This window comes from Epargyreus clarus, unplaced genomic scaffold (genome assembly GCF_041222505.1).
Source record: "Epargyreus clarus isolate Ecla_fem2 unplaced genomic scaffold, WU_Ecla_fem_2.2 ptg000021l, whole genome shotgun sequence".
NCBI lineage: Eukaryota > Metazoa > Arthropoda > Insecta > Lepidoptera > Hesperiidae > Epargyreus > Epargyreus clarus.
The window spans coordinates 11,309,429-11,321,833 of NW_027332228.1; the positions used below are offsets into that span (position 1 = coordinate 11,309,429).

Sequence of the window (12,405 nt, forward strand, 5' to 3'; positions counted from 1 at the left end):
CGGCGGCACCACCGCCGCACCTATTTCTACCTAATAACGCAGTGTTAGGCGCTGCTGTGTTCTGGTTTGAAAGGTGTGGTAAGGGAGACAGACTTTTCCGAGGCGTTCCAGCTTTGTCCTCAGGGGTAGCGGCGCATCTGTGGCCGACCTCAGGTAGGAATATCTAATACTATCTGGGGTTGATTACAGATGTCTATGGGGGGCAGTAGCCACTTACCATCAGGTGGACTGCATGCTCGTCTGCTACTCCTATAATATAAAAAAAGCTATTTGAATCCCACTCTTGCATGTGCATATTAATTTCGCGCTCGGTGTGTTCCCAGATCATTTCCAATGCAGGCCTTAACGACCGTTCTGCATATTTCCTTCAACTGGCCGGCGCGATGTGAATGTGCGTTAATTCTGCCTTTCTGTGAAGGTCGATTGGTACATCGGTTTAATGAAACCCCTTGGTGACGTTCATTTTTAGGGTTCCGCCTCTGCTGTCTGTCCGTCTGTCACAGGGCTCTATTTCTGGAACCGTAAAAGACACTTGAAATTTTCACAGAGAATGCATAACGATGGTCGCTATAACAACAAATACTAAAAATAAAATAAAGGGGGTCTTCATACAACAGGTATTTTTCAGCATCTTTCGATCTAACTATTAAACCGTACTAGAAAGAAGGTTGAAATTTTTACAATCCGTTTACTACTAATCATTAATTATCACCCAAAGCCGTCTATTGTTGTTTCATATAACTATGTATTGCTGAAAATAATAAATTGATTAAAAATTAGTCTAAAATAATGAACATTTGGTGGTACAGAACCCTCCGGGTGCGAGTTCGACTTGCACTTGGCGAATAATTTACTGATTGTTATCTGTGCGTCGTCCATCATGTCATGTGAAACCTTAAATTCTCGCGGCCCCATATACGTCGGATGAGTTGATTCATGTTGGTTGCCAATATTTCTTTATGCACCATCTGTGCAGCGTGAGGGATGCGCTGTTGAGTTTATTCAGCCTTGCCGTCGAAATCTAGCCTCTTTCTGATTATTAATTACGTGGAAAAGATTTATTGCTTTAGGATTTGGAAGTGAAAACGTGATTTTTACGGCTCGTTTAACGCCGTGAAGTATTGGAGGTCTACTTTACAATGTGTAATACGAGTACTTTTGCGTAGAATCTCCAAGTAATATAATATAATATATAGAAGGTAATGGAACAAAACGTTGGATATAATATTTGTCACATTCAAGTTTGGTAAAAGATATAAATAATTATACTAAAATAACTTTGAGTAAACCACACTCACGAACTTTTAATTTTACGAAAATATGAAGTAGATTATATATTTTTTAATATATATGCAATTAATCTGATCACTATAGGTTATTTAACTCAATGATTATACTATCCTTGAACTGACAAAATAACATGATCCAAACCCATGATCTTCAACGTAATCAATAACTATCGTGCATACACTTATACTTAAGTCACGCAATTTTACATATCGGAACAAATTCCAATGTCATTGCTAACGAATAATTCTGTTTAATAGCGATTTGTCAAGGCAACTGTATAATTGGTAAAGTTATGCATTGTGTGTTACATTTGACTGTGAGATAACAATGACTGACGTTTCTCGGTCACGAGCTTTTACTAAAATCTAGCCGGTTTTATTTTATTTGTGTACAAATTGTGTTACATATTAGCTTAATGATCCGAATTTCTAATAACATGTTACCTATTGTACTCGTAAGTGTATGGTCATCTAATAAAGCTTTTTAAATCAGGTCGAGCATTCCTAGGTTAGACCATTCATTAGGTCGAACCGTCCAGTAAGCGACCCCGGGAAGGACGGCGGTATGTGTGGTCGCATACCGTCGTGTACACCAGGTTATGTGGGAGAAGCGAAAACTGCTCTCCCAGGGCAGAGCCCGATCAGGGCATCGCGCTTGGAGTACTCCGGTTGTGTTCCGTCGGAGATCCCGGAGTTCTCCAACAAGCGTTGAGGACGGCCACCGGGGGGGTTTTAGTGCCGTAAAAATCCCACATAACCCGGCGTCGCTCCCACGTCGTCGGGTACCTTTTGAAGGTTTCCCCCTCGTTAAGAAAAAAAAAGATAAGACCATTCATATAGACAGAGAAAAATAAAATATGGTTTAGTATCGTTAAAATGTCATGCACTTTTAAAAAGGAACAAAATACATAAATAATTAAATTATAATCCCAAACTTAGTAGGACAGATTCATGCCCAGCAGTGGGCTATGTTTGGGAGGCCTAGAGCATACGTCATGCGAATTACCGCCAATGATGTCGATTTAATAGATGCACATAGATATGTTATGATTTTTTTTTATTATATAGGACATCTGTAATCAACCCCAGACAGGATTAAGGTCTAGGCTGGAACTGGAGCTGGAAATGAGATTTACTCGTAAGTTCTTTCATTCAATATTACACGAATACTACATGTTCTTGAAATGTAAACTTTGTAACTTTGTAAATCATTGCAAAAATTAAAATTTCTCAGATATAACTTCTGCCATGTATTCCTTACATTGGTCCCTTAAAAATTGCAAATTTGCAAATACGACCTTATATTAAACAAAAATTGTTAGGTAATAAAAAGGCTGTATCTGTCATAATAACATAATTTCATCATTAAAAGCTAAAAGCCGGATGTTTGAATATTAGGCTGGATATGACTAAAAACTTGTCCGGCTAAAACTCATTACCTGGCTATCCTATGTGTACGAAATCGGAAATAATTTGATTCACTTTGGCGTACCTATACATGTTATTACATATATTTCCCTTTTTATACTACCTCATGATGGTAATGGCTACTGCCGCCCATGGACATTTGTAATCAACCCCAGATAGGATTAGATATTCCTACCTGAGGTCGGCCACAGATGCGCCGCTACCCCTGAGGACTAAGCTGGAACGCCTCCGAAAAGTCTGTCTCCCTTATCACACCCTTCAAACCGGAACACAGCAGCGCCTAACACTGCCGTTATTAGGTAGAAATAGGTGTGGCGTTGGTGCCGCCGGAGTCGAACCGCAAAGGGTTCTACCACCTTTAAAATATGGATGAACGAACCATGAAGAAGTAAAACACAAGTTTAAAGGGTAACTTTCGTAACGCCCAATCAATATGTCTCCTTCAATTTATGACACGATAATTATTTCACAGTGCGATGTTAACATGGGACTTATTATTCGGTTTTGCGAAAACTGCCATTACTTTCCAAGATGGTACGTAAAATTTTGGGTGTCATTAATTATCTTGAGTTGAAAATGGTTTCAAGGAAAACACGCACGTATTAAAGACGTTACATACAAGATTTACGTAATAGTATTTTTTACTCCATAACAATTTGGATATAACTTGTTACATATTATAATGTGCCTTTGGTTTATGAGCACTAGTAACGAAAAAACAATCCACCTAATGTTAAGTGGTCACCTTCGCCCATGGACATCTGGGACATCATGGACAACTTCATACAAAATAGAGTCCTATTTCAAGTCGATCATAGATGTGTCGCTATTCCTGAGGGTTAAGATGGTTGCCATATATGAAAATCTACCAGCACCGAATCGCAAAAACTACTTGAAGCTAGAAAAGGACGTGGCACTGATACCTTCCAATTTGGAATATACTGTTTTTACCATATTTTAAAGTTTTCCCTCTATTTTGAAGCAGAACACACGTTTACAAATTAATTCGTACATCCATTCAAATGATGAATGAAGAGAGGGAGTAGTGCATTTTTTCGCCTCTCTGTAGGTAACCATCTCCAGTATGTCTCGCTTGTACTTGTGTCAGTTACGTATGACCGTGTCATATTTTTTCGTAGTGATTAAAGGGCTTCAATTATCAACATACAGTAGTACAGTACAGTATGTAACAGGAAAAGACAGTATAAAATAATTTACTTCTCACTACTACTAAGTCCTATAATGTATAATGGCAGTTTATATAAAAATGTAGTTGTCGTATCATTCTACGTTAATTATAACTAGTTAAATAGTTGCGACATAGTTTTACAAAAAATAATAACTATGTAGTGTAAAAACTAAAAACCACGCTAAAATCGCACAAGGAAAATCGTTAATCCTGATCCTGATGAGGAGATGGGGACAAAATTATTGAAATCGTTTATTGTCACCGGTTCTTGACAAGTGTTGACCATTGAAAGTGGGTAAAAATCGAGTTCAAAAATTCAGTTATATACATATATACAGGTCAAGCTAATTAAATTAATAAGTTAATAATAAAAGCGTGGTAAAAAAGAAATTAATACGACAAAATATGCCTATATTTCAAAACCATTGATGTGAGTCTATTCAAAATAGGTGCAAAAAGAGGTCTTCTGCAAAGCCGGCGATGCACTGACTCCTCTGGTGTTGCAAATGTCTATGGGTGACGGTGATTACTTTCCATTATGTAGACTGTCCGCCTTATCGATAAGTTCTAGTGTAAAAAATATTTTTTACTTGATATTCACCTGAAGGTGAAGAACCCTTTGTGGTTCGAGTCCAGCGGCACCACCGCCACACCTATTTCTAGCTAATAACAGCAGTATTAGGCGCTGCTGTTTTCCGTTTTGAAGGGTGTGTTAAGGAAGACAGACTTTTCCAAGGCGTCCCAGCTTAGTCCTCAGGGGTAGCGGCGCATACAGATGCGACCTCAGGTAGGAATATCTAATCCTATCTGGGGTTGATTACAGATGTCCATGGGCGGCAGTAGCCACTTACAATTAGGTGGACTGCATGCTCGTCTGCTACTCCTATATTAAAAAAAAAACGTCATGTTCGAAAATAATTCCAACATTTCGTCATTAAGAGCTTTATTGTCATCGTATCTGAAACCGGTCTGACATCAAGGTATTTCCCGCGAATTCACTCCCGAGGTTTGGATGTACGCCGGTTTTATAATTTCACTTCAAGTATTTTTAAACCCGTTGTTACATTACGTTTTTACCAGTTCTGAAGGAGCTCAATGTCAAACTACTTTACTTTTGAGTTATATAATAACGTGTTGGTATGAGGAATGTTGATAAGCTTATTATAGATTCGTTGTCTATAAATAAAATAAAGCTAAAATTGATGTAAGCGTGTGCTATTAAATATGTTCTTCACAAAATTACATTTTGGGTCTTTTGTCCACATCTTCTTGGAAAAAATTAATCGATTTTTACGGGGCTAATTCGTGATTTTTTAGGGATTGTCGATTTTTTTGATACTGATAATATAATAGGGGAAGTTGGTAATGTGTAAAGGAAGATATTTCGAGTTAATTTATAATCTAGAGCAAACGAGCATGCAGTCCACCTGATGCTAAGTGATCACTAATCATCCCCAAAATGGATTATAGTCCTGTTTGAGATCAGCCACACATAGTCATACGAGGACCTAGTGGACCCCTGGGGACTAAATTGGAACGTGTTAGTATATCTCACACGTACCCTTTAAAACTGAACACAGGAGAATCAAATCTGAATCAAAATTCCAGACTATTACCGATGTCAATACATAGCCTACATCGTCTCAAAATATTTAGGTCAATTTGTAATAATGACCATTTGGAACAATGTAACTTGCTAATGATGTAAATGTTCTCGGAATCAGGTTAGTATTTCTGATGTATCAAGAATGTCCCAAAGTTCTCTTTGGACTAAAACTTGGACTGGAATAAATGACAGTTCATGTCGTCAGCTATTGTCTTCGATATTCGTCGCTTGTCTTCAGCGATTGTCAGTGGGTATGAGGAATGTTTAAACGATTGGCAATAAGCTAACCGGATTTCGTTGACGATCACCAGCAATAGTTTGACAATCGGTTGTTGGCCTGTCGTTAGGGATTGGATTAGGAGTTGATTCCCGCGTGAAGGTCCCGCTTCCTCGTGAACTCGAGGGGCAGGTGTCCTCCGACCATCTGGAGGACTGAAAATCTGCACACGCAGCCTGGCACAGGTCACATAGAGGACCGAATGCTGCACCGCTGACTCACAGCAGCTCACAACACCGGTGGGCAGTGTACCCACTGAGGAGATTGCCCGGGTAAGGAGGGATCCCTCGAGGCCCGTAAACCCTGCGCCATGCGGCGAAGTCACGCCGCGGCATAGGACGACCGCTTTGATTGAGGGATTGTCGCCAACCGTTGACGACGGTTGCCGCTGCGGGCTGTCGCTCGTACATATATTAGAGCTCTAAGCTTATTGTCGCTCGTAAAAATTCTCCCCTTATATTAATTACCATTCGATATCAATTTACGATTTCATTATTTGTTTTGATTTTTAAACTCATATATTTATGAAGCTGTTTACTTTGTTTTTAGTTTCAATCAATTATTACCTATTAACTATAATTACATAATGTACAATGTATACATATTCATTGTACATCATGTAATTATAGTGTTTTTAATACAATAAAAGTTGTATTAATATATCTAAAACAGTCGTAAATACGCCACTTATTTTAATCTTAATGAAATTCTCGCAAATGCAAACATTAATTTTACGATAACCAAAAATTAAGTTAAGTTAAGTTTCAAAATAGAATTCCTGTTATATACCTACTATTAGTTCCTTACGCACCACTTTATTCAAATAAGCAATTAGGCGCGTGAGGTAAGAACTGGTCATTTCACAAAATATGAAATAGGAAATGTTGTAATAATGCTATGGAAACCATTGCTAAGTCGTTAATATGCAGTTTCGTGTAAATCTGGGTCTCACATCCTGGACAACTTAAAACATTTATAGGAACTAGATACAGTGAGAAAAAGATTTAGTTAAAAGAGAATGCAGCATCTGATAGTATGTGGGCCTTGCCAGCCATGGACAACTATAAAAGACTTCGTATAGAGATGGGCTGACCTGAAGTCGATTACAGATACTTTGTCACTCTTGAGGACTATGATCGTCGCCTATTTTATTTAAATATAAGACTAGCAGACGCACACGCAGCCCATCAGATGATAAGTGGCTACAGCCACCCAGGGACATCTGTAATCAACGCCAGATAAGCTGAGATTCCTACCTGAGGTCGGCCACGGACGCGCCGCTATCCCTAAATCATATTGTAATACAGCCGTCTCCCACTGAAAGGTAAGAACTGAACATATGAAAGAGGTAGAAAATACTATCCGTATTTTCTCGGGCATGCTGGTTCTACCTTTCACTCCTTTTCGGCCAGTTCTGGAGATAATAGAACCAAGGATTGATTCCCACGCTCCATTGTAAATAGTTATTAACATGCACGAAACCTACGTGTAGGATTGCAACTCTTTGTTTTGCGAAATCGCTCCAAATTCAAAATGCAACAATACTCTCCGTTTTAACAACTGTTTACTTTAATTAGCGCTTATTTTGTAATGACTATTTACAGATATTTTCGTCTGTAAAGCAGTGGATTAATTAAACGTTCCAATAATCTTCATTTCTGTAATGTGGGTCTTACATAATTATAATTTTTGTAATGTAGGAATTGTATCATTAAAAGATAAATATAAAAAGACGAGGGTTGTAAGAAGGGTTGTAAATGAAAGAATAAATACTTTTCATGTTTTATTTTATGAATTATATACAAATGAGATAATGTACATCATACGTAACATTCTTACCATACAAACAGTCTACGCTTAGAAAATGAAGTGAAGAAAATGAAGTAATTAAGAGATGACATCACAGTTTTTGCGTGTTGCGACAAATAGCCATCAAGCTTACTGATATTTACACTAATGGATTACGCTTATAAAATTACTAATAGGGAAGTAGAAAATATGTCACATGCATCACAAATACGCTAGGGTTCCATTCGTATCGTTTTTCGATGTGCGCTCAAACGTTTCGGTGAGTTGAGAAGTGGAGCACATTACCTAACATTAATATCACAGTCGGAGGCCTAATGATGATGGATTACTGGGGGCGAGTTGTGCACGACGGCGTTGAATCTGTTGAGCAAACAATGTTTACCTTATAAGGGATAGATCAAAGATACGAGTATATGTCTCATTACGCATTTGATTGGATTTGCAATTTATGTACAATAACTTTTTTTTTAGAATTTTAAGTCTGCTTGATGGTAATCACTAATGCTGGATGGATCAATCAACCCGAAATACAATTCGATACAATGTGTCATTTTGGTTAGAGATACTATGCAACCTAGACCACTAAATTGAAACACTTTGTTTAAAACGTTTAACATTACATACGTTTGCAATTAATTGCATTACTCAAAATACATTTGAATATAAACGTGAAAAAACAGTTTTATTTAGTCTAGCAAATGTGATCTACCATTGCCACTAAGTTGGGTAATTGCAGATCGATGAATTATAAACATAGTTGAGATTTTTTTCGGAGAATCTGCATTTAGATTTCTAAAAATGTACCCTAAAATGATTTCCCGTTTAGCATTTTGGTACTAGTAAATTAATTCTTACCCATTATGATGGTCAGCGGTGTAGGTGACCTTGCGGAAGGAACCATCAGGCTGCAGCAGGGAGTATTCGCCCTTCACTACGTCACCATCACGCTCCTCATGCTGGGACTTGTGGTCACCAGTGTGGGGGTCCTCCACGGAGTATGAGTAGCCGTATTTAGGATGAGCCTAAAGTATAAGAACACAGTTATTATTTCCATCCAATCCATTTTAGACGGGTTAAGCAGTATATTTGAAAACGAAAAAATACATCTGTCTTTAACGAGTCTCGTACTCAATATTAATTAATAAAAAGCTATATGCAATGACGTCATAAGTGCTGCAATTTTGGGAAGTAATTCTGTATCATAATCTTATCGTTATAATATTTAAAAACACTTAAAAGTTATGTAAAGTCTGATTACTGTAATTACGAATTATAAAGACTTCAAAGTAGTAAAGGGAATATAAAATTTTACTACACAAAGTAATAACAATTACAGTTTCATATTATGTACTTCATTGATTTTACATAATGATTACCTGTAATACATTCATCTTTGGAGGGAACTGGTCTTTCTTAGTACTTAGGAAGACGAGACAATTCCAAATGTGTTTTTAAGGTATTTTGTCATTTTTATTATTATACTTACGTATTCATCAACGTAGTGGTCTTCGTGATGAGCGGGAGCAGCGTGGATAGCGATGGGAGCGGAGTGAATAGCAGAGGTATGGATCGGCGCAGCATGGATCGGCGCAGCATGGACCGGCGCAGCATGGTACACGGGCGCTGAGTAGTGGATCGGCACTTCGTGGTGGATGCTCTGGTCGTGGCGGACGATGTTCTGGGAGGACACAGCTGGGGCATGGTGCAACAGACCAGCCTGGCAAGCCGCCACCACCGCGCACACAACTACGATCTGAAACAGTTTATATACTCACATAGGATTGCGTATGTAATGAGCAAAAAATTTTCGGTAAAGTCATTGTAACAAAGTTTTTGTACGATCTTTTTGTAATCATTTTTAAATAGTAAATTAACATAGATATGTTATTACAATATGTTTATTTAAAAACAAAATTCACAATTAATCTATCTATTTTCTTTAACTAAAAATCAATTTATTTTTCTTTAAACTTTTAAAATGCTTTTCATTATAATTATTAAATAAAAACGTTGAAATTAACACAAAAAATATTTATGTAAATATATTTTCTTAATTAAAATATGAAAGGCTTAGTAGACATTAGCTTACTTTGGAGAACATTTTGCTCTACTCTCAAATGCCTTGTCGACTGGTAATGCTGTGATAGTGCCTCTTTTTATATAACAAACAAAACATAAGCGGGTGCTGGTGGGGGCCTATTCCTGACGATATCCGATCAGATCACAGTAATTGCTGCGTTGCCAATCTGCTCACTTTATCGAGTTGCGACACTTCGATATAGCTACAATATGTAGAGAAAATGGACATTAAGTGAGAGGTGTATATTTTTTTCAATTTTTTGCAATTGTTTCCAATCCAAATTAATACAAAGATCGGGTACAAATAGTGATGCAACTCGAAGCGCTATCACTTCGATGTTTCGCTTCGAGTTAAAACGATCGGATTTTTAAATCCGGTTCGAGACAATGTCGATCGTTTAAAATCGCGACGTATTTTTATCTTTTAGTCTACTTATATTGTTATCTTTTATTATGATAATTGGATTCCAATGTTAATTGAAAGAAAGTTGTCTATTGTTTAAAGTAAACTGGAGTGTAACTGGGTTTCTTTAGGTAATTTACATTATTACGAGATCGTTTGCAAATAGGGCCCAGGCTTACTCTGTAGGAAGGTATATATTGGTCAGCTATAGCGAAAGTCGTGTCGACTTGGTTTCTTGTGATTAACGTATTTTGTTAATGAATATGGAACACGTCTTGTTTGAGTTAAGCCTGCGCGATTGGTATATCCGTATTGAGAATCTAATTTTATTTCTTTACCATATTTAGTATGTACTGTATTTTGTACAGGAATGACTAGGTTTTTCTGGACAAAAACAGAAATGTGTATAATTGTTTTAATCGTGACAATCCTGTTAGCATAAACTCTGAAAAATTGTCTTCATGTAAGAATCTGATGCAAGATATACAGGTTTTGGACAGAAGTATTTTTAAATTTCTAAATTAAGATAATAAAATTCTTTAAATGCATGGGGTTCGAGCCTTGAACCATACCATTGCGAGGCTGTTGCACCTCCTAAGTCTGCTTTTTAGACTGAATCATATTTTTTTTAATTTGTGCACACGTAAAGAAAAAGTAATAATAAGTAATTAAGTTTTATTAACACCTGGGTCCAATAAAATTATAATGTTGTTATTTTGAAAATATACACATCATTTCCGACACCACAGCAATGTTTATTACTTTTTAATTTGTCCGCATAATTGGTATGCAGTGATCACTCAGAAACTACATATACACATTATTTCACTTTATTCTCGTCATAAGTCCAGTAGGAAATTAGAGGCACCTGAGTTTCATTAAAATTACATAGTTGCTATTTTGAAAATATACACATCATTTCCGACACCACAGAAATGTTTATCACTTTTTAATTTGTCCGCATAATTGGGATGCAGTTATCACTGCACATACATACAACATACATATACGATTTACCGTTTTATTCTCGTCATAAGTTCAGTAGGAAATTAGAGCTCATGTTCATAGCTGAGAAGCGACCAAGCAAATCGATCAGCATCCACGTTGAGCAACTGGTATAATTATTACAACCAATAATTTCATGTTACGTCTACGATAGTTTTAAGAGGGCGGAAGTGATCTACTCATCGACCCTTCTGATAAGAGGCGTTCAAGTGAACGTTTGTTTTAGTTTTTCGATGAAGATTAAGAATGATGTGGTTTTGTGGTTCAACTGCGGTGACACTAAGTACTAGTAACATTTTTGCTTCATAACAGCAGATTTATTGTTTGGTGGTATTTCTCTACGTATTCTTATTCTTTAATTGTATTAACTAACTTTCATGTCTATATAATGAGGCAACAATTACAAAGACGTTACAAGGTGGAAGTCTATTTCCAGAAGTGGAGTTCTAAGGGCTGATGCAGGAATGTAATATTTCAAATTTTTATATTTAACTGAGCCCGTTTATTGGATGTGGTCCTATAGATCCTATGTTACTACTTACTTTGACGATCCGTGTAGCGGAGCGCTCAACAAACCGGTCTGATACGCAGTGGGTTGCGCGTTCGATTCCCGGCCAGACAGATGTCTAAAAGATCAATTTAGATTTCTGCTCTGGGTCTAGGTTTATGTATTAGTCATTTTATGTCCATGGTCTTTTTAGGTCCACAGGTAGCTATGTAGAAATCGATATTCATTATCTTATATATAAAATTCTCGTGTCACAATGTTTGTTACCGTAGTCCTCCGAAACGGCTTTACCAATTTTCATCAAATTTTATATGCATATTCGGTAGGTCTGAGAATCGGCTACCATCTACTTTCCACACCCCTAAGTGATAAGGGTTGTTTACTCTTAACATTTTTCTATTTATATCGGAACACAACGTTTCCCGGGTCAGCTAGTTTCTTTATATAATGAGCTCCTGTAAAATTTATCGGTTCTAGTAATCTAGACTCACCGTCCATCTCATTACTTATTGTTTATCGAATTCTAAAATAAACTATAAAAATGTTGTCCCAAAAAGTTACATATGTCCACGAATGACATGCGTATGCCAGTATGTTTTGTATAACTAGAATTTAGGTCAGAAATTGAGTTCAATTGGGCTCACGTAAACAATTTCACTACTTCATAGCTATTATTTTGCACTTAACGTCTACATGTGATGACATACGGTTAACACGTTCAATCCATAAGTTTTTGTTGTTACATTTTGTACGACATTCTTACTAAATTTGATTGTGTGTTATCTCTATAACACAATGATAATGATACAAAA

The 12,405-nt window shown here is 36.9% G+C and overlaps 1 protein-coding gene across 1 annotated transcript; it reads right to left on the bottom strand.

Annotated features, from left to right (window-relative positions):
* Positions 1 to 7,559: 7,559 nt before the first annotated feature.
* LOC140750882 (uncharacterized) lies at positions 7,560 to 9,847 on the bottom strand. The gene is made up of 4 exons (XM_073084607.1): positions 9,688 to 9,847; positions 9,085 to 9,351; positions 8,454 to 8,620; positions 7,560 to 7,958 (listed from the first exon to the last, which is right to left on the bottom strand). The coding sequence occupies exons 1-4, from the start codon at positions 9,697 to 9,699 to the stop codon at positions 7,910 to 7,912; spliced, it is 495 nt and encodes a 164-aa protein (XP_072940708.1). The 5' UTR covers positions 9,700 to 9,847; the 3' UTR covers positions 7,560 to 7,909.
* Positions 9,848 to 12,405: the final 2,558 nt, after the last annotated feature.